At 44.3% G+C, this 22,884-nt stretch overlaps 1 protein-coding gene across 1 annotated transcript in view; it reads right to left on the bottom strand.

Moving 5' to 3' along the window:
* Positions 1–1,653: 1,653 nt before the first annotated feature.
* The window catches only part of LOC133533904 (uncharacterized), a 28,805-nt gene continuing 7,574 nt past the window's right edge, over positions 1,654–22,884 (bottom strand). The window contains exons 4-15 of the mRNA XM_061872986.1: positions 19,418–19,554; positions 18,338–18,465; positions 15,378–15,484; positions 12,168–12,281; positions 11,249–11,418; positions 9,014–9,136; positions 7,655–7,777; positions 7,259–7,364; positions 6,903–6,958; positions 5,959–6,184; positions 5,207–5,324; positions 1,654–4,808 (exon numbers count right to left, since the gene is read on the bottom strand). Of these exons, the coding sequence (XP_061728970.1) occupies positions 3,777–4,808; positions 5,207–5,324; positions 5,959–6,184; positions 6,903–6,958; positions 7,259–7,364; positions 7,655–7,777; positions 9,014–9,136; positions 11,249–11,418; positions 12,168–12,281; positions 15,378–15,484; positions 18,338–18,465; positions 19,418–19,554 (2,440 nt within the window). The 3' untranslated portion in view covers positions 1,654–3,776. The remainder of the gene's footprint in view (positions 4,809–5,206; positions 5,325–5,958; positions 6,185–6,902; positions 6,959–7,258; positions 7,365–7,654; positions 7,778–9,013; positions 9,137–11,248; positions 11,419–12,167; positions 12,282–15,377; positions 15,485–18,337; positions 18,466–19,417; positions 19,555–22,884) is intronic.

Raw genomic sequence — 22,884 nt, 5'->3', positions numbered from 1 at the left:
ATTTCGTTATCTGCCTCTCTTTCGCTCGAATGGGCAAGAGTATGGAGGATAGAGACAGGTAGGCAAGAGTAATAGAGGCACACACGAAATTTTTAGTTTCGTGATAAGCCCTCTGGTAATTAGAAAATAAAAGCGACCAAGTGCGAGTCGGACTCGCCCATGAAGGGTTCCGTACCATTTATGACGTATTAAAAAAACTACTTACTAGATCTCGTTCAAACCAATTTTCGGTGGAAGTTTGAATGGTAATGTACAGTCAGCGTCAAATACTTCGTAGCAGTCAAAGTAGCCAAATAGTTCGGTACACCATATATTTAGTATGGTGTACCGAACTATTTGGCCACTTTGGTTGCTACAAAGTATTTGACGCTGACTGTACATCATATATATTTTAGACTTAGGTCTAAAATACAAGGCCTGTAATAATTAATCGGTGATTGTATTGTCAAACGTCAACTTTTGACAATCAAATTTATCGCAAAATGTATAGTGCTCATGGAAGTCATGGATCTAATGGAGTTGCACAGCGCCATCTCGTTTACCGGTCAAATTCTAAACACGAAATTGTCTTAGATTTTACGCTTCTTAATTAATCTAACTTTGATATGATGAAAGATTACCTTTGGGAAGCCGGGAGTATATTTAAAAATCTTGTTATTATTTGAAAAGTTTTATTCTATATTTCATTCTTGTATACTTTAAGTGTTAACTCCTCAACTGCTTACGTCGCGATAGTATAGAAATATATGCGGCATAAGCATTTCATATTTGAAAGAAAAAGACATACAAACCAAAAACGCCTAAAAATTAAGTATTTAAAATGTTGAATAGGGAGTATTACTGCAATGTTCTGGCGCCAGAGTGCAGCACTAGCACCTTTCGTAAACCATAGATAGCTTATAGGGACCGTGCGCGTTGGAGGGTCTGCCATCTTGTGGTCTGAATCGGAACCATAAACATGCACATTTACACGTCAAGTGTTTTCTTGTGCATAGTAGGTTCTGCCATCTTGTGGGCTACATCGGAACAAAAAACATCACATTTACGCCTCGCGCCAAAAATCTGACGGCTCCTGTGCTGCCGCCTACAGTTCATGCACGCTCCCTATACATACTGTGCCTTTTGACAAGTTTTCACAGATAATAAAATATAACATTGATGCCTCAAGGCAATTTGTTTACAAAGGGCCTATCAACAAACGCGAAATTTAGTTATCTGCCTCTTCGTCGCTCGAATACGCAAGAGTGATAGAGGTTAGATAACTTTAGATTTTCTTGTTTCGCGGTAGATCAGATTGTGGTAGTGGCGCCCCCTACGCAGAGTTTCGTGTAATATTCCCTATTGAGGGGTTAAAGTTGAATTCAGAGTAAATAGAGACTTCTAGAAGCGAACTAGGTAATCGTAACCAGTGTATTTGTAGTATTTAAATAAACTAAATTTGATGTCTAACAATAGATCGTGTCATTCACGACGCGTGGCGTGAGTCGTAATGTAATATTATTAAAGGTTAGATTTGACAAATCTGTGCGTCATCGTGGACGACACGAAATACACAATATAATATCCCAAAAATTTCTTGCTTAAAAAGGCACCTTCAAAAGTTAATTGTTAAAATATGTATATGAAAAAACAAGCATGCAATATTCTATAAAATTGGGTCAAAAGAAAATTTAATAGTTTTAACCATAATACACTTATATCCATATTCATGAAGATGGAACACATTAACAACCATATAAATATCTTATAATTAGGCATACTCAAGATATATAAAAAATTAAGATACACTGTAATACTAACTACTTATTTTTCAAATCTAACTTAGCTTAATATAGTTTTGGATATTTTAAGTCATCATCAAGAAATGGGCTAAGATCGATGTGGAGAAGACCGACATACATGGTGTAACACGAGGAACCCGAAAGATTATAACCACGCACTTCCGAGGCCAAAAGAAGAAAAAATATGAGTTTAAGTATATTTCACCGAAATTTTTTTTTTTTTTTTGAATTTGTACATAATAAAATTAACGTTATGGTAAAATTAGCACTGAAAATGAATTTTTACGATTTATTTTTATCAAAACCTAGTTATGACAATTTTTTACATCTATCAAAAAGGATATTTAAACTACGCCCTATAATGGCGTCATCGCCATCAAAAAGGCATTTTGCAGTAAGTTACAATAAGATTTTTATTAATTGGTATTAACTCTGACACTAGGCGAAATCCAGACAATTCTATATGACATTTTAGTCTCTAAATGGACCAGGAATACACTGTTATAATCTTTCGGTTTCCCCTTGTTACACCGTGTATAAAATGTATTGCTAGTAAGTCCGTCATAGAACAACTCTCGTATACATACATACGTCGCTTGGATACAGTCGGAAAGGAAGTGCTTTACTCCTGCTCTACCCACCTTCTGCAGTGGAGTATGGTAGGACACTGTATGTATGGTATGGGGCGACAGCGACACTGATCCTTTCGGGCATTCTCGGCTCCATTCGGCTCAGCATTACATTAGAGTTGGCACAACTTGACGTTCTTTTGCGTGCACAACCACATAAGATAATGACTTGAATTTTGACAACCCTAAATAGCCAAAAGGGCCATACAGTAGAAAGAGACAACATGATTCGACCCTGAATCGCTGTCAAAGTTCGGTTATGTAGGAAGTGTCATTTCTGTACAGTAGTACTATTATGTATTCTGTGGTATGGTATGTGTACAAACACAAGCGTTAACGGCGACGAAAGAGCCTGTAGACGGTCTTCCCTTATAGACGGTCTTTACCACATTGATATATGAGAATCACAACTCACATCAGATATCATGTTAGAACTAGTTAATTAAAATGTCAATAAAAACTACACACTATTGTGTTGTATATTTAAAATTGTGTAATTGTATAATATATCTAGGCACATAGGTGATTTTTTGAATATTGGGAGACAATATTGGTATACAAATATATTTGTAAAAATTCTAGAAAACGTCTTGGAAGCGCTGGTGTCCTAGCGGTGAGAGCGTGTGACTTGCAATCCGGAGGTCGCAGGTTCAAACCCCGGCTCGTACCAATGAGTTTTTCGGATGTACGAAATATCATTCGATATTTACCAGTCGCTTTTCGATAAAGGAAAACAACGTAAGGAAACCGGACTAATCCCAATAAGGCCTAGTTTACGCTTTGGGTTGGAAGGTCACCAGACGTTTTCGTAAAAACTAGTGCCTACGCCAATTCAAGGTTGCCAAACGGACCCCAGGCGCCCATGAGCCGTGGCAAAATCCCGGTACAACGCGCGGTTGATGGAAACTTCTTCAACAATTTCATAAGAGCAGAGGAATTGCCTTAATGTAAGCAAGTTGTCGGTATTTAAGGGAAAGAGGACGGCCAATTCTCTATAAAAAACGTAGTCCCCATTTTCCTCTCTGGATATTCACATTCTTGAAAATATTTACAAATAATTTGATTTGATGTATGATAACCATAGCTATGACGTAGGGGAAGTTTGACTTTTTTTCGTTTTTTTTTATTATTATATAAATTAGGAGCAAAAAAACAGATTTCATAAAAAAAATGCTTCTAATCTTATGCTATTCTAGCTGTGGTTGATATACAACAAATTGTATCAAAATATTTTCAATAATGTTAACATCCACAGGGGAAAATGAGGACTGAAAAGGCGATTTCTTGCGGGTCCTCAGGCATAAAGGCGTACAAACCATATGATATTGTCACTGCCAAATCACTGCAAACTTAGCGTAGTCGGAGTCTATTTCGCTTTAAAGAAACTCTGTATAGAAGTCTGAACTAGCTTGTCCGATGGTGACTTCTCTATCTTCGTATATTTCCTCTTCATTGGCGTAACATCGATTTCTGGCTTGGCTATATTACTGCTCAGTAAAGGCGAATATTTCAACACGTATTGCTTGTAACTCTTTACTTTCTGTATCTTCTTCAATTTCTTAGTTTTGCTATTTCCATCTTTAAGTCTTATTTTGATGCTTACATTATCTCTTATTATTTTCTTGTGTTCTTTAATTTTCTTAATTTTTTTGGTTCTCTTTTTTCCCGCTTTTTCAGGATCTATAGCTTTAATTTTCAGTTTAATTTTCTTGCGTTTCTTACTGTCTTTCTTTCGTTTCTTACGGACTTCTTCTTTCATTTCTAATTTTCTTTTCTTACACTTTTTGTCAGTCGAATCAACTTCTTTCTTTCTTTCATTTTTCTTAACACATTTGTCCCTATCTACCTCATTCAGGTACTGATCTTTAAAACTCTCAACATCCATATCAACATCAGTTTTTAAAGGCTCCTTGTCCAACGGACTAAATTTAAAAGAAAACATTTTATTCTTAACAGAACCCTTCAAATCTAAGTTTTTTACGAACTCATTTTCTCTCCCGCTGTCAACTTGCATTACGTCCACGTTAACAATCTCATCTTTCTTAGATATTTCAATGGAGTCTTGTTTAATATCGACCATTTTGAGTTTTTTCGGTGTGTCAATGATAGGCAAGCCGTCATCGCTGTCAGCTATAAATTCTGGAGCCAATTGGAAGGTGCTTGATGACGATTCGTCATCGCTTTTAACATTATCATTTCCATTGTTCTGATTTATATTATTCTCTTTGTCACTTGAGTTTCCATCAACTATATCAGATTTTTCTTCTCCTAAGTTGTCTCTGTCATGTTCATGTTCTTTTTTATCATTTTCTTTATCAACTTCCATGGACTTTTCTTCTGTATTTTCTTGAACCTCTTTATTTGTGTTAAGAGTTGGCTCCATAAATTCCTTTACTGCCTGTTGAGAAAAAAAAAAACAAAATATAGTGTATCAATACTAAAGTTAAATGCGAAAGACTTTTAATAATGTTTACTTCAAGGATAAGTAACATTTGTTATTGAGATGTATACTCTGTATCTTTAGGTATTTAAATAAAAGTAAACAAACAATTTCTACATTTTTGAATAGTTATAATATTTATTGGTAAACAACCAAATACAAAACCGCCTGATTCTGTCGCTGGACGACCTGACTTTAAACCTACATTATTTGATCGTGTAATGTTTCCATCTACCTTACTGGCTTAAAGACCCATTTGAGCTATTATATAATGGCTTGGTATCGATAAGACGTGAGTCGTTATTTGATATACGTTTTTGCCTCCGAAGAACCGGGCTATGGTTATGAACACTTACTTCGTTCATGACAGTTGTGATGTCACAGGATTTCTTGGGCGAGTTCCACTCCCGGACCGGATCTTTGCTCTTAGGGTTCTCCTTGAGCATATTCTTGAACAGGTCGTCTAAGATGTCACTGGAAGAGAAAATATATCATAAATTAACACATATAGTTATTTTACAGTTACAGCTGGACCCGGGTACGTCCTTAAACTACGTCCACAAGGTATGGGTATTGTGAATGTCATCTCGCTTTGTGTGGTAGGGCACAGCATAGTTCCAGATCAGGAGCAGAGCCCAACTGGGGAAGTACCTCCATTTTACAGAAAACCGCAGCCAAACAACACTAGACCCTACTGATAGTGTTGTGTTCCTGCCGGTGAGTAAGGTTGCCAGAGCTCAATGAGGGGAGGGAGGGTTGTTAGGGTCGGCAACGCGCATGTAACTCCTCTGGAGTTGCAGGCGTACATAGGCTACGGAGATTGCTTAGCATCAGGCGGGCCGTATGCTTGTTTGCCACCGACGTAGTATAAAAAAAACAGTAAGACCTCGCTTATCTGGACAGGCTAAAAACCAGCTGTTGATGTATTATAGTTTTCGGATTATCATTTACCGGCCAATAATATATCACATTTGTGTTTTTTTTGTATGAGCATGTATAGAGTATACAATACTTTCTCCAGGTACTTTTCTTCTAGCAGTTTGATGGCGAGAGGAGCTTGATTCCAGCTCTTTGGAGACTTGAGTGAGGAGTACGGTATATCACTCACTTGACGATCTTCTTTTTCACACTAAGTGGTCTGGGCTTGCTGAAGCGCAGCCGGATCTTGTCCAGCACGTCCCCCGGCAGCGGCACGTCGGCCTGCTGCCGGCGCGCGAGCTGCAGCAGCTCGGCGGGGGAGAGGAGCCGGGCCTCCAGCTCCAAGAGGCCGGGCGTGAGGAGCTTGGGGCGGCGAGGCGTCTTCAGGTTTAGCTCGAGACGGTCGGTGGGATGTGCTGGAAAAATATTTTTTTTTGGAATGTAAGCATTATAAAAGTCAGTGCCTCCAGTCAAATAGTACAGTAATTTGTTTACAATTAGGTAATGTTTTTGTTGTTAATATAGTTCTTTATTCTTCAATGTATAACCATCCGAGCTGGTATGTTATTTTGGTGTATTCCCATCCGTGCTTGCCCCCCGACTTTGTATAAAAATAAAGACAGAAAGAAACCGAGACGGTCACAGATGGGAAGGATTCATTGTCATTTGTGCGCGGCAGTGACAGATGGGAATGGATGCTTCCCATTTGTGCCCGGTGGGGACAGATAGAAATAGATCCTTGCCATTTGTGCCCGGCAGTGACAGATGGGAATGGATGCTTCCCATTTGTGCCCGGTGGGGACAGATAGAAATAGATCCTTGCCATTTGTGCCCGGCAGTGACAGATGGGAATGGATGCTTCCCATTTGTGCCCGGTGGGGACAGATAGAAATAGATCCTTGCCATTTGTGCCCGGCAGTGACAGATGGGAATGGATGCTTCCCATTTGTGCCCGGTGGGGACAGATAGAAATAGATCCTTGCCATTTGTGCCCGGCAGTGACAGATGGGAATGGATCCTTCCCATTTGTGCCCAGCGGAGACAGATGGGAATACACAAGTTTTGATAAATTAACAGTTAAAATATCAAGGTTAGGTCTAGAGGGAACTTACATAGTTTAAAATATAAACTTACATTCAGTCTTGATTTGAGTTTCGTGAGTCGGCAAAATTTGTGATGAACTTGAAGCACTGAAAATGTAAAAAATAGGAATTAAAAATATGACCGGCACAATTTACGTTTTTAAATTCTATACGAGAATTATTATGACTTTTCATAAAAATAAGTAGCTAGTTTTATTTGGACTTAAAAAAAAAACAATGTATACATGTATAATTTACCGCTCACAATCTCTCTGCTTAGCCTTAGGGTAGGCTGGTAGAGAATGCCTTGTGGCATTAAGTCCGCCTTTTGTACTATAAGATTGTTTTTCTTTTGTGCAATAAAGATTAAAAGTGCAAAGTCCGTCTGTCCGGTATGGTAATATATACCTGTGTGGCTGCAGCCGGCCCTTGGTGCGGCGCAGGGACATGCGGCTCGGCATGACGGGCCCGCTGCGCGTGCGCTCCTGCTCCCGCGCCTGCTCCGCCATTATTACTGCGAACCAGAAAGCAGCTAATTAAGAAATCGTCAATGGTCGTGACAACCAATAAAACAAAAAACAATAATTAAAAAATAATAATTAAATTAATTAAAGGCGTAGGGATGTGACGACCCCAACGTCCGCAATCAGTCAACGCAGGGCAGCTTGTGGTGAGTAGCTACCCCACGTACTCGAGTGCTCCTGGGGAGTTCTGTCATCCGAAGGAGGGTGGAAGGGTGCCCGCGTGCAGCCCCCAGCTGCCTCCAGCAGGCACAGCTGTATGTGCCACATGCTGCCACGTTACCCGAGGCGAGCCTGGTCTCCAGCTCGTCCATGTCGGTGGCGGCGGGGCGGCACGCGGCGCACACGGCGCGCTGGCCGCCGCCGCAGCCCGCGTGCAGCCCCCAGCTGCCTCCAGCAGGCACAGCTGTATGTGCCACATGCTGCCACGTTACCCGAGGCGAGCCTGGTCTCCAGCTCGTCCATGTCGGTGGCGGCGGGGCGGCACGCGGCGCACACGGCGCGCTGGCCGCCGCCGCAGCCCGCGTGCAGCCCCCAGCTGCCTCCAGCAGGCACAGCTGTATGTGCCACATGCTGCCACGTTACCCGAGGCGAGCCTGGTCTCCAGCTCGTCCATGTCGGTGGCGGCGGGGCGGCACGCGGCGCACACGGCGCGCTGGCCGCCGCCGCAGCCCGCGTGCAGCCCCCAGCTGCCTCCAGCAGGCACAGCTGTATGTGCCACATGCTGCCACGTTACCCGAGGCGAGCCTGGTCTCCAGCTCGTCCATGTCGGTGGCGGCGGGGCGGCACGCGGCGCACACGGCGCGCTGGCCGCCGCCGCAGCCCGCGTGCAGCCCCCAGCTGCCTCCAGCAGGCACAGCTGTATGTGCCACATGCTGCCACGTTACCCGAGGCGAGCCTGGTCTCCAGCTCGTCCATGTCGGTGGCGGCGGGGCGGCACGCGGCGCACACGGCGCGCTGGCCGCCGCCGCAGCCCGCGTGCAGCCCCCAGCTGCCTCCAGCAGGCACAGCTGTATGTGCCACATGCTGCCACGTTACCCGAGGCGAGCCTGGTCTCCAGCTCGTCCATGTCGGTGGCGGCGGGGCGGCACGCGGCGCACACGGCGCGCTGGCCGCCGCCGCAGCCCGCGTGCAGCCCCCAGCTGCCTCCAGCAGGCACAGCTGTATGTGCCACATGCTGCCACGTTACCCGAGGCGAGCCTGGTCTCCAGCTCGTCCATGTCGGTGGCGGCGGGGCGGCACGCGGCGCACACGGCGCGCTGGCCGCCGCCGCAGCCCGCGTGCAGCCCCCAGCTGCCTCCAGCAGGCACAGCTGTATGTGCCACATGCTGCCACGTTACCCGAGGCGAGCCTGGTCTCCAGCTCGTCCATGTCGGTGGCGGCGGGGCGGCACGCGGCGCACACGGCGCGCTGGCCGCCGCCGCAGCCCGCGTGCAGCCCCCAGCTGCCTCCAGCAGGCACAGCTGTATGTGCCACATGCTGCCACGTTACCCGAGGCGAGCCTGGTCTCCAGCTCGTCCATGTCGGTGGCGGCGGGGCGGCACGCGGCGCACACGGCGCGCTGGCCGCCGCCGCAGCCCGCGTGCAGCCCCCAGCTGCCTCCAGCAGGCACAGCTGTATGTGCCACATGCTGCCACGTTACCCGAGGCGAGCCTGGTCTCCAGCTCGTCCATGTCGGTGGCGGCGGGGCGGCACGCGACGCACACGGCGCGCTGGCCGCCGCCGCAGCCCGCGTGCAGCCCCCAGCTGCCTCCAGCAGGCACAGCTGTATGTGCCACATGCTGCCACGTTACCCGAGGCGAGCCTGGTCTCCAGCTCGGCCATGTCGGTGGCGGCGGGGCGGCACGCGGCGCACACGGCGCGCTGGCCGCCGCCGCAGCCCGCGTGCAGCCCCCAGCTGCCTCCAGCAGGCACAGCTGTATGTGCCACATGCTGCCACGTTACCCGAGGCGAGCCTGGTCTCCAGCTCGTCCATGTCGGTGGCGGCGGGGCGGCACGCGGCGCACACGGCGCGCTGGCCGCCGCCGCAGCCCGCGTGCAGCCCCCAGCTGCCTCCAGCAGGCACAGCTGTATGTGCCACATGCTGCCACGTTACCCGAGGCGAGCCTGGTCTCCAGCTCGTCCATGTCGGTGGCGGCGGGGCGGCACGCGGCGCACACGGCGCGCTGGCCGCCGCCGCAGCCCGCGTGCAGCCCCCAGCTGCCTCCAGCAGGCACAGCTGTATGTGCCACATGCTGCCACGTTACCCGAGGCGAGCCTGGTCTCCAGCTCGTCCATGTCGGTGGCGGCGGGGCGGCACGCGGCGCACACGGCGCGCTGGCCGCCGCCGCAGCCCGCGTGCAGCCCCCAGCTGCCTCCAGCAGGCACAGCTGTATGTGCCACATGCTGCCACGTTACCCGAGGCGAGCCTGGTCTCCAGCTCGTCCATGTCGGTGGCGGCGGGGCGGCACGCGGCGCACACGGCGCGCTGGCCGCCGCCGCAGCCCGCGTGCAGCCCCCAGCTGCCTCCAGCAGGCACAGCTGTATGTGCCACATGCTGCCACGTTACCCGAGGCGAGCCTGGTCTCCAGCTCGTCCATGTCGGTGGCGGCGGGGCGGCACGCGGCGCACACGGCGCGCTGGCCGCCGCCGCAGCCCGCGTGCAGCCCCCAGCTGCCTCCAGCAGGCACAGCTGTATGTGCCACATGCTGCCACGTTACCCGAGGCGAGCCTGGTCTCCAGCTCGTCCATGTCGGTGGCGGCGGGGCGGCACGCGGCGCACACGGCGCGCTGGCCGCCGCCGCAGCCCGCGTGCAGCCCCCAGCTGCCTCCAGCAGGCACAGCTGTATGTGCCACATGCTGCCACGTTACCCGAGGCGAGCCTGGTCTCCAGCTCGTCCATGTCGGTGGCGGCGGGGCGGCACGCGGCGCACACGGCGCGCTGGCCGCCGCCGCAGCCCGCGTGCAGCCCCCAGCTGCCTCCAGCAGGCACAGCTGTATGTGCCACATGCTGCCACGTTACCCGAGGCGAGCCTGGTCTCCAGCTCGTCCATGTCGGTGGCGGCGGGGCGGCACGCGGCGCACACGGCGCGCTGGCCGCCGCCGCAGCCCGCGTGCAGCCCCCAGCTGCCTCCAGCAGGCACAGCTGTATGTGCCACATGCTGCCACGTTACCCGAGGCGAGCCTGGTCTCCAGCTCGTCCATGTCGGTGGCGGCGGGGCGGCACGCGGCGCACACGGCGCGCTGGCCGCCGCCGCAGCCCGCGTGCAGCCCCCAGCTGCCTCCAGCAGGCACAGCTGTATGTGCCACATGCTGCCACGTTACCCGAGGCGAGCCTGGTCTCCAGCTCGTCCATGTCGGTGGCGGCGGGGCGGCACGCGGCGCACACGGCGCGCTGGCCGCCGCCGCAGCCCGCGTGCAGCCCCCAGCTGCCTCCAGCAGGCACAGCTGTATGTGCCACATGCTGCCACGTTACCCGAGGCGAGCCTGGTCTCCAGCTCGTCCATGTCGGTGGCGGCGGGGCGGCACGCGGCGCACACGGCGCGCTGGCCGCCGCCGCAGCCCGCGTGCAGCCCCCAGCTGCCTCCAGCAGGCACAGCTGTATGTGCCACATGCTGCCACGTTACCCGAGGCGAGCCTGGTCTCCAGCTCGTCCATGTCGGTGGCGGCGGGGCGGCACGCGGCGCACACGGCGCGCTGGCCGCCGCCGCAGCCCGCGTGCAGCCCCCAGCTGCCTCCAGCAGGCACAGCTGTATGTGCCACATGCTGCCACGTTACCCGAGGCGAGCCTGGTCTCCAGCTCGTCCATGTCGGTGGCGGCGGGGCGGCACGCGGCGCACACGGCGCGCTGGCCGCCGCCGCAGCCCGCGTGCAGCCCCCAGCTGCCTCCAGCAGGCACAGCTGTATGTGCCACATGCTGCCACGTTACCCGAGGCGAGCCTGGTCTCCAGCTCGTCCATGTCGGTGGCGGCGGGGCGGCACGCGGCGCACACGGCGCGCTGGCCGCCGCCGCAGCCCGCGTGCAGCCCCCAGCTGCCGCACAGCAGGCACAGCTTGATGTCCCAAGTGCTGGAACATCACAATGTGCATTCAATTAATTAATATTATAGGACATTATTACACAAATTCACCGAGTCCCACAGTAAACTCAATAAGGCTTGTGTTGTGGGTACTTATACAACGATATATATAATATAATAATAAATACTTAAATACATAGAAACACATGACTCGGAAGCCAATATCCATTCTCATCCACACGAATAAATGCCCTTATTAGGATTTGAACCCGGTACCATCGGCTTCATAGGCAGGATCACTACCCACAAAGCCAGGCAGCGAACAGATTAAGGATGGTAACAACAATTTACGAACAAGTGTTTATTTTAAGCCTGAAGTCGAAGGCGAGGGCTTAATTAACGCGAGTTCATCATGTCTAATGCACTATTACAATGTTTATTAACCAACTTCAATGATATTAAACCGATTTCAAAAAAGGAGAAGATTATTATTATTTTAAACTTTATTGCACATAAAAAAAGAGTACAACAGGCGGACTTAATGCCAATAGGCATTCTCTACCAGTCAACCATAAGGCAAAACAGAGAAACTTCAAGGTGGGTGCAGTGAGCTTTAAACAAAAAAAAACAAAACCGTAAATTTTAAGCGAAATAAAATTTCTAAATAAATACTATAGTATGTTTCATTATACCTTATGACTATGAGTACATAAATATATACATATATATGGATAAACAAGGATAGATACATATACATACAATTGCACGTCATCATGTCGTCAAGTTTTGTTTCCTTACCCGAGCTCGTCATGGCTCCGGCCAAAAGGGCACTTGCACTCCGCGGCGGCGCACGACGCATCCCGATTGTATATCTCTGCGAATGCGTTCTGCTCCAACTCCCATGCTGCATCTCTGCAATAAAAATATTAAAAATTATTGTTTTTGTCAACTATACAGGCCCTCAATGCCGATTACCGACTATACATTCAACCAGGGATCGGAACCGGTTTTTTGCAAAAACATCGAAATAACCATATATTTCGGTTTATTTTATACTCAAAATGTAGGACTCCGTTGTGTTTTTAGATAACGACTTCGTATTATTAGATTGCCCGATTAGGAATGAAATAATTAACAAAGAACGAAAAAATACCGTTTTCGTTCCCATACAAAAAATACCGGTTTCCGATCCCTGCATTCAACACTGATACATTTGATGAGTAGTCTGGCCTAGTGGGTAGTGACCCTGCCTAAGAAGCTGATGGTCCTGGGTGCGAATCCCGGTAAGGGCGTTTATTTGTGTGATGAGCACAGATATTTGTTCCTGAATCATGGATGTTTTCTATGTAATTAAGTATTTGTATATAAAATATATCGTTGTCTGAGTACCCACAACACAAATCTTCTTGGCTTACCGCGGGACTTAGTCAATTTGTGTAAGAATGTCCCTATACTATTTATTTATTTTATACCGATGGTTCCGGGTTCAAATCCTGGTAAGGGCATTTATTCGTGTGATGAGCATCGATATTTGTTCCTGAGTCATGGGTGTTTTCTATGTATTTAAGCATTTATAAATATTTCTATATTATATATATAATATATAGTTGTAATCATGGGACTTAGTCAATTTGTGTAATAATGTCCTATAATATTTATTATTTATTATACATGGTGCTCGCGAAGAACCCAAAAGATTTTAGGTGCTTAACTGATGTATCTCAAATACTAAAATAAGTTATAGTGCTCCTCATCGTTTTCGATGACGGCGACCCTAATAGTACATTACGATACAAGTGCGAAAAATAGGAAATTCGAAACGAGTGGCGATAAATTCTTCTCTCTCCCTTCTCCCTTCGGTCGTGTTTTAAATCGATACGAGTTGCGAGTTACCTATTCGCACATGTATCGTACAACGTTTTACAGACTTAGGTCTCTCTTTCCATAACTGGCGTTTTATGTCTAGGCTAGTGAGGCGGTTATCTTCAAATGCTTTGACACCGTTATGGATGGTAGAACAGAACGCCAAGAAGACCTCCTTCCAGCAAAATAAAATAAGTTAGCATATGTACAAAACGCCCCTTACTAAAACGCTTATTATTTCCGTAGTCGACATCTAGCGTGAAGTAGCTGATTTATCAGTACCGCTACTTGACACTAGATGTCACGAGTGTCGCGACTGACGAAAAGTGTATTGCTCAACAATTTATAACTAATATCAGAAGCAGAGGTTTTCCCGAGGGTCTACAGTATGAGGTTCTTCAAAAAAGGAGTGTACAGATTTTTAAAGGGTCGGCAACGCGCATGTAACACCTCTGGAGTTGCAGGCGTCCATAGGCTACGGTGACTGCTTACCATCAGGCGGGCCGTATGCTTGCTTGCCACCGTCGTGGTATAAAAAAAAAAAAAAGCAGAAGGAATTGAAAACAGAGTTCCGGTTAATCCGGTTTAGGGTTTGCAATATCGGACGGTTTCCAATTCCGGAACTAATTATCGATATCGGGTCCCAATTCCGGAACTGGTCCTAATTCTGATGTTTGATACCATTTTCATCATTCTTTTATGAGATTGTTTAATAAAAAACAACGTTACGATATATTACGTTTATTAAAGAAAGTAATGTTTTAGTGGAAATTTATTTGATGTATTATTAATCGAGAATTATCATTAAATTGAGTAGTGCCATCTTTGCATTTCTTGGCACCGATTACTATGGTCACTTTTATTCACTTCAATGATACGGAGTATTTATTTGGGGAAATTACGGATGCTAGCAAACCATTTGATGCCCAAGTTACCAAGATAGAGGTCTGATTAATTTTTCCTGTAAAATTTATAGTAATGTTAATATTATATAAAAATTTATTTATCTAAAAATTAGATGGGGGGGGGGGGGGGCAAGTTTACTGAAGAAAAATTATAAATGGTATTTTTTTACACATTTTTCTTCATAAATATTTTTTTTTTACAATGAAAAAAACATGTCTTGGTATATACAATTTGAGCAATTTCAAATGATACCCCACTAGACCTAGTCACAAGACTTTGAAATTTTGCCCATAAAATAAAATGAAAAATTATAAAATTATACTTTCAGTATGTCTTTTCTATTAAACTCGACTTTATAAAAGCAATGATTCAAAATTCAAAAAATTATTCTACAAGTAGGCCTCAAGGGCTCTTTTACAAGTCAATACAACATTTTATAGTAACATCATGACATGAAAAATACATAACAATTTATAAATACAACAGCCAATACCTGGGAAAATATTACATTATAATAATCTTAAAATAAATAATTACTACAACACAAAAGAGATCTTTTTTTTTATACCACGTCGGTAGCAAATAAGCATACGGCCCGCCTGATGGTAAGCAGTCACCGTAGCCTATGGACGCCTGCAACTCCAGAGGTGTTACATGTTTAGTCTCTATAGTTAAAAATCTGGAGATGTAAAAGGTCCCCAATGTCAGAGTTCTAATACTAATAAGATTTCGAGGTGTAAAGTCTCTCCAAGTGTCAAAATAAAATGTATACTAAATAAATAAATCGCGTCTGGACTGTTAAGCTAGCAGTCTCATAAACTAATGCTACAGAATCTTATACCTTTAAACGAGCAATTCTTGTATATATATATATATATTTCTGTGATCTCGGAAACGGCTCTAACGATTTCGCTGAAATTCGGTATATGGGGGTTTTTGGGGGTATACAATCTATCTAGATTAGTCTTATGTTTGGGAAAACGCGTGTTTTCAAGTTTTCATGCGTTTTTCTTTCGACGCAGAATATTATGGTCGCTAATTTCGTGTTGCCGGCCACTGTCCGTCTGGTCCAGCGGGTTATAACGCGGACTGCTAAACGAGTGTTATGGGTTCGAATCTCGCCCGGTGACTAACTTTTGTTTTTTTTTATTTTATATGTTCAAGTTTATTTTTTAATTTTTATAGTTATAACCGAGCAAAGCTCGGTCGCCCAGGTACTTATTATTATATGAGACTCACCGATCCGGCAGATAATATCCTTGCTCGCAGACCGCATCATAGAAGTTGTCCTTATCATTGCACAGCGGGCACTTCAAGTAGTGCATGCCCGCGCTTAGTGCCATTCGCTGAAACAATTGTTTTACTGAAATCATATACCCTTGCCTTGCACTTGGAAATTCTCATCAAAGGCGAAAATGATGATAATTTCATGCCAAGGGGGAATGGAAAGGAGTATGCTTAAAATAAGAAATATAGAAAAGATCACAGTGGCGGATTTGCAGTGTCTGCCGCCCTAGTCCCCTTTCTCAGCGCACCCATCATAGAGGTAGACTGCCGAGTGCCGCCCCTAATTATCTCGCCGCTCTAGGCGCAAGCCTACTTGGCCTTAGGGTAAATCCGCCACTGCAAGATCAGCATTCGATAATCAGAAACAAAACTAACAAGGAAAGGTACCCAACTGTCCGGTTCAGATTTGATTTATATATTTTAACAAATTATTGCGTCCGTTCGCTCACTTAAAACTCACTGACTAACTTTAAACTTAAATAAACAGTGTCCTATCACTCGAAACTCCCAAAAGTCACATCGTACAATCAATGGGGTTGGCAACTGTCAAAGGTTTGCATAGATGGCGCCATCATAGCTTGCCCCTGCCTCTAGTTTTGTTCTATGAGATTTGGCTTAAAGTACTGGAATCCAGGTCACAAAATTCCAAAAAAAAAAACAAGAATTTGACACAATTCTAGGTATTGACAGGGCAAGCTATGATGGCGCCATCTGTTTAATACTTCGACCGGCCAACCCCATTCACAGACAATAATAGCGCGCTTGTCTTGTCGGGTGGCACAGCTCCCCGTCCGACGGCCAAGCGGCGCCTGCCCCGCGCGGGCAACGCACAAACTTTAATAGTATCGATTTCTTAATAGTACATTACGATACAAGTGCGAAAAATAGGAAATTCAAAACGAGTGGCGATAAATTAAAACACGACCGAAGGGAGTGTTTTAAATCGACACGAGTTGCGAATTACCTATTCGCACATGTATCGTACAACGTTTTACAGTACATATGGCCCTTTAAATGTTCGACACAGTAACGTAATATGCTACTTCTCGCACTAGTGCTATAAAGTAGCCCCATATGTACTGTAATAGTATTTTATACGTGATATAATAGAGATCTTATCAGTCGAGTACCGTGTTTAGGCAACGAAGCTTGCCGAGTTGCCGAGATTGAAAAGTTTGATTAAATACTTTTTCTACGAGTCATCTAAAATAATACTTTTTTTTACTATAAAACCTAAATTTTTTATATATATATACTACGTCGGTGGCAAACAAGCATACGGCCCGCCTGATGGTAAGCAGTCTCCGTAGCCTATGTACGCCTGCAACTCCAGAGGTGTTACATGCGCGTTGCCGACCCTAAACCCGCCAGGCTCACCGGCAGGAACACAACACTAAGGCTTGTTCACGTAATAAAGTAGCCATATGCAAATGTAAATTAATCGTTTACTTCAAACGCTACAGATAACAAAAACAGGTAATTATATAAGAAAACATTTAAAAAATTAAATACAATGCATTTTTTTGCGGAATCCTTAAGAACTGGCGAATTTTTTTACTTTCTTTCGAACGCCTGCCATTAGTGTAGTTATTGACGTGTTAGTGAACTGACGAGCGGCTGCGCTCCATATTCTTTTGAAGTCAGCATCACTGTCCGCTACTGCACCTTTCTTGAGCAGGTATCGCTTGATGTTCGCCCAATACCTTTCTATCGGGCGAAGTTCTGGGCAATTTGGCGGGTTCATGTTTTTCGCCACATAAATAACATTCTGATTATCGAGCAAATTTAAGGTTGTTTGAGCGTAATGAGCTGAAGCTAAATCAGGCCAAAATATAGGGGGACGTTCATGTTTCCTATATAAGGGCAAAATTCGCTTCAGAATACACTCCTGTCGGTAGACATCTCCGTTGATTGTGCCAGTAGTAAAAAAGCTCGAACTCTTCAGCCCGCATGAGCAAATAGCTTGCCATACCAGGATTTTGGGGGCGAATTTTTCAAAAGCGATGGACTTATGCTCTTCCGATACATCCTGGCCAGCCACACACGTATAAAATTGAGGCCCCGGTAAAGTTCTCATGTCTTTTTTTACATATGTTTCGTCATCCATTAAAATGCATCAGTCGCGATTTTGATTGAGAAACTTGCTCAAAATTTTGGCACGACATTTTGCTCTTTCGATCTGAGCAGGGGTTTTTTTCGGGATTTTTTGTTTCTTTCTGGTCACAAGATTATTTCTCTTCTTAGCGTTTTGTACATTTCCAACCGATGTCTTTACCTTTTTGGCGATATCTCGAATAGAGGCCGATGGATTATGGCGGAACGAGGAAGCTATTGCGGCATCCAATTTAGGCTTCACGCAGCCTTTTTTTCGACCGCGACCTGGTAGATCATGTAGAATATGAAATTGCCCAAATTTATTGATCACTTTTCGCACACCATCCTTAGATATTTTATATCGTTTTGCTAATTGTCGTATCGAGACACCCTTTTCGCTGCAATAGGCGACAATAATTAATTTACGAATATTTTCATTTATTCTCGGCATTTTGATTCTATTTACTCAATGACATCTATTTTATACTTTTTTTAAACTTGATTATATATTTTTTGGAATGTCACGTACCAGCATTGCAAAAAGTTTCTATATTCCTGTGAAGACTTAGTTCTAGGTGGCTACTTTATTATTACGTGAACAAGCCTTATGAGTAGGGTCTAGTGTTATTTGGCTGCTGTTTTCTGTAAAGTGGAGGCACTCCCCCAGTTGGACTCTGCTCTAGATCTGGAATGACATCCACTGGCTGTGCCCTACCACACAAAGCGAGATGACATTCACAATGCCCATACCTCTCTTTTGGACGTAGTTTAAGGACGTACCCGGGTCTAGAATAATCAATGAAAATGGTCCTGTATACCTGGAGGCAGCTGCGGTGCAGCCAGGCGTCGCGGCCGCAGCACGGCGGCCAGAAGGTCTGCGTGGTGGGCTGGGCCTGCACCGGCTCGTAGCAGATCACACATACCATGGCCGGATCTTCCGGGCTCTCTAAAAATTTAGTATTCGTTTTTGACTATAAATTCATTTACAGTACATATGGGGCTACTTTATAGCACTAGTGCGAGAAGTAGCATATTATGTTACTGTGTCGAACATTTAAAGGGCCATATGTACTGTAAAACGTTGTACGATACATGTGCGAATAGGTAATTCGCAACTCGTGTCGATTTAAAACACTCCCTTCGGTCGTGTTTTAATTTATCGCCACTCGTTTCGAATTTCCTATTTTTCGCACTTGTATCGTAATGTACTATTTTAATACAGTATTTTATCGCTGACTGTACTTTTCTTTGAACAGGCAACTAATATTTGTCCAGACAATTCTAGCAAATCCAAACACAATTAGGTTGTGTTGTTTTATGACAGAGTTTCTATGACCACCTCCTGTCCATCATCAGATCAGCTTGATGCAAAAGCTACCATAATGTATGTATGTAATGTATGTGAAGTTTCAGCTAAATTGATTATGGGAAGTGGATCTAATTTAGCTTGCAAGATTTGGCCTGAACGCGGTCGTAGGCCAAGCGGGCTGCCTTATGTACTCTATATGAAGCCGCAAGCCCTGACATTACACCACTTAGTTGCAAATTGCCTTTCAGTGTGCTCAGTCAGACAGTCACAGATCATCTTACTCATAGAAATCGACTCCAAAATATTGATTTACGTTGAAACACACGGCAGAAACACATCCACTACATAGGCAAAAATAGAAAAATACCTTGGAAAAGGTTTGAACTCCTGCACCAACAATCAGCTCAAATTTAGTTCTAGATCGGTGGGATTTGGGATAGTTTCCGCGAGTTCTAAAGAGGCCTACTCATTACCAGTTCGCCGGACGACATCGGCCTGTCAGTTATTCGCAATTGTCAGCTTTTGCGAATATCTGACAGGCCAATATCAGTGGGCCCCTTTATCTTGGTCTGTCAGCTATTTTTCTTACCGGCCTGTTGGTTTCCCTCGCCACTGACGGGTATCTTTCCCGCTTTCTTCAGTTTTTCAATCTTCATCCTCTCCTTGGCCTTCGCCATGACGTCGTCTGATATCTTCTGCTTCGGAGCGTGGAGCTCGCAGAATGATCTGCAATAATATCTGTTTATGCATTTGTCTCTGAGGAGGGGAGTAGCGGCGGAGACGGATCAAGATAAACAACCGATATGTTCGACGTTACGTTTAATACTAATCTCTTAAAACTAACACACTACATGATATACCACGCCACACCACCGGGGTTGACAAAAAAAAAGAAAAATATTATACATTTTTTTCTTTTTTCGCATATATAAACAATGTACTTAGTACAAACATGTCACACAATACAGTTGTTGTTTTTATTTTAACAAAATATTACTTAAGAATTTTACACATTGTAATAGTTTTACATAATAAAAATATAGGTATGACAGTTAAGACACGTTAATTGTCTGGAACGAACAATTTAGTTCTATTAATATGAACAGTATCCTCTTTTCCGTTAAGAGAAATTACAACATTAGGATTTTCTAATCTAATCACTTTATATGGTCCTTTGTATAGCGTATCGAGTTTGTTACCAGTTTCACTTTTCACTAAGACGAGATCGTCCTTTTTATAACTCACTGTGTTCACTTTTGTATCGTAAGTACACTTCCTAAGCTGTTTACACTTTATCAAGTTTTCGCGCGCGTCTTTGTGTGCCGTCTGTAATCGATACTTTAACTCTAAACTATAATCACTAGGGTTATACAGTGGTTCAATTGTACTTCTTACTCTACAAGGTAATTCACATGATTTACCAAAAACAAGTTCAAACGGGGTGTACTTTGTTACTGAGTGTACTGAGTTATTATATGCGAAACACCAATATGGAAGCCAATAACTCCACGTTTCTGGATATTTATTACACTGTATCCTTAGATAAGAACCTAGATTTTTGTGACTATTTTCGAGGGAACCTATTGTTTCATGGTGATATGCTGTTGATTGTAGTTTATCTATTTTTAACAGTTTACATACCTCACTCATTGTAGACGAGACGAATTCGGTGCCTCTGTCCGTAACTATCGCCTTGGGTGGTCCATATCTTAATATAAAATTATTAACTAAACTACGTGCTACACTTACCGTATCTTTATTTCTAAGTGGGTAAGCTTCTACAAATTTGCTCAGCTCACACTGAATAGTAAGTATATACTTATAATTTTCGTCGTCCTGATCGATCGGTCCCATTAAATCTAAAAATACCTTATCAAATGCCGCCGAGGCTGTAGTCGTCACTACCATCGGCTCCACGGTATGTCGAGAGTGTTTGTATTTTTGACAAGACTCACACTTTCGCACGAAATCCCTGACATCATTTTCTATTGATGGCCAGTAGAAACGTCTCTTAATATTGTTAATCATTCTACGTACCCCCGCGTGGCCACTTGTGGGCAGTAAATGGTAGTCACTAATTATGAATTTTTTTCGTCATCATCGTATATTCTTTTTACTCCTCTTAATACACATACGTGTGGGCCGGACCACTGTTTACGACTATTTATTTCTTGTATTATTCGTTTGATAAAAAGCTCGTTTTCATCATTTTTAATAATACATATTTGTTTGACGTCAATTTCTTTACAGTACTCACTCAATTTAGTTACAAATTCGACTCGCGTAAAGTGTAATCTAAAATCGAGATTTACATATATTATATTTTTATTTTTATCATAACTGAAACATTCCTTCTTTTTTATTATTAATTGTCCTTTCTTTTCTAAGTTGCTTACTTTCTCGCCTTTTACTAACATCATTTCTACTGCATTTTCTGGTATTCTTAATATCTCTACAACACGCGGTTGATCAGGCCGCTTGCTTGTGTCGACATTAGGAATATCATTTTGCACGCTTTCCGATTGTAATCTCCTAGCTTGCGCTCTCGTTACCACTGTCATAATTTGATTACTCATCTCTTTTAATTCGTTAGAAGTAATTACTATACGTGATAATGCGTCCGCAACTACATTATCTTTGCCTTTCACATAACAGACATTAAAATCATACTCTTCTAACAGTAGTCGAAATTTTAATAACCTACTTGAGGGGTCTTTCATCCCGAAAAGGTAAATAAGTGGTTTATGGTCTGTCATGATTGTGAATTTCCTTCCGAATAAATATGGTCTGAAATATTTTATACCCCATACTACGGCTAGTAACTCTTTTTGTATCGTCGGGTAATTTTTTTCAGCTTTATTTAATGGTCGACTGGCGTACGCCACCGGTCTCATATCGTAATTACATAAAACCGATCCTACCGCTGTACCTGACGCGTCTGTTTGGAGAATAAAATGTTTATCTTCGCTAAAATCCGGATATTGTAGTATAGGTGGGGAAATAAGTTTATCTTTTAAATGTTTAAAACTTTGATAACATTCTTGGGTGAAATTGAAAGGTACATCCTTTTTACACAGATTAGTTAATGGCAACGTAATATTAGCAAAGTGTTTTATAAATTTTCTATAGTAGTTACAGAATGCTATGAACCGTCTAACTTCATCGGCATTTGTTGGTATTGGGTAATTTTTTACGATTTTAATTTTTTCAGGGTCCGGTAAAACACCTTTTGCTGAAACCACGTGACCCAAGTAAAGAAGTTCAGTTTTTAAGAATTGACACTTGGTCGGATTTAATTTTAAATTTACTTGTCTTAGCCTTTCAAAAACATCTAAAAGGTTTTTGTTATGAATCTCTAAATTTCGTCCAAAAATTACAAGGTCGTCAAGGTACACGAAACATTTTTCTAAATTTAACCCAGACATAGCTACTGTCATTACTCTAGAAAAGGTACTAGCACTAGTGCGCAGGCCCATCGGTAATCTTTTCATGGAATATTGGCCTGTATTTGTGGTAAAACTTGTGTATTTACGACAATCTGGGGTAAGCTTGACTTGATAATATGATTGGCTGAGGTCTAAGTGTGAAAAGTATATGGCACCAGAAAGTGAATCCAATATTTCCGTGATATTGGGTAGCGGGAATTTATCGTCTTCTAATTTCTCATTTAATTTACGGTAATCAATTACTAATCTCCACTCTTTTTTATCTTTATTCAATCCCTTTTTCGGTACTAATAGAATAGGACTAGACCATTCGCTTCGCGTTTCTTCAATTATGTCATCATCGATCATTCGTTTAATTTGCTTTTGTATTTCCTGTTGTTGACTCTTGGGCACCCTATAAGGTTTTACATACACCGGACTACAATTCTCTTTAACCTTAATCGTATGTTCGCACACAGAAGTACTTGTAAGTTTATCCCCTGGTAGATGAAATATGTCAGCATACTTAGAACAAATAGCTTCAATGTTTCCACGCTCATTATGTTGCAAATGGTCAAGTTTCAATAACGATAACAACTCTTTAGCCCGAACGGAACTTGAGTCGCACTTG

The sequence above is a fragment of the Cydia pomonella genome, unplaced genomic scaffold (genome assembly GCF_033807575.1).
Source record: "Cydia pomonella isolate Wapato2018A unplaced genomic scaffold, ilCydPomo1 PGA_scaffold_212, whole genome shotgun sequence".
In the NCBI taxonomy this organism is placed as follows: domain Eukaryota; kingdom Metazoa; phylum Arthropoda; class Insecta; order Lepidoptera; family Tortricidae; genus Cydia; species Cydia pomonella.
This window is presented reverse-complemented; position numbering and strand designations above follow the sequence as displayed.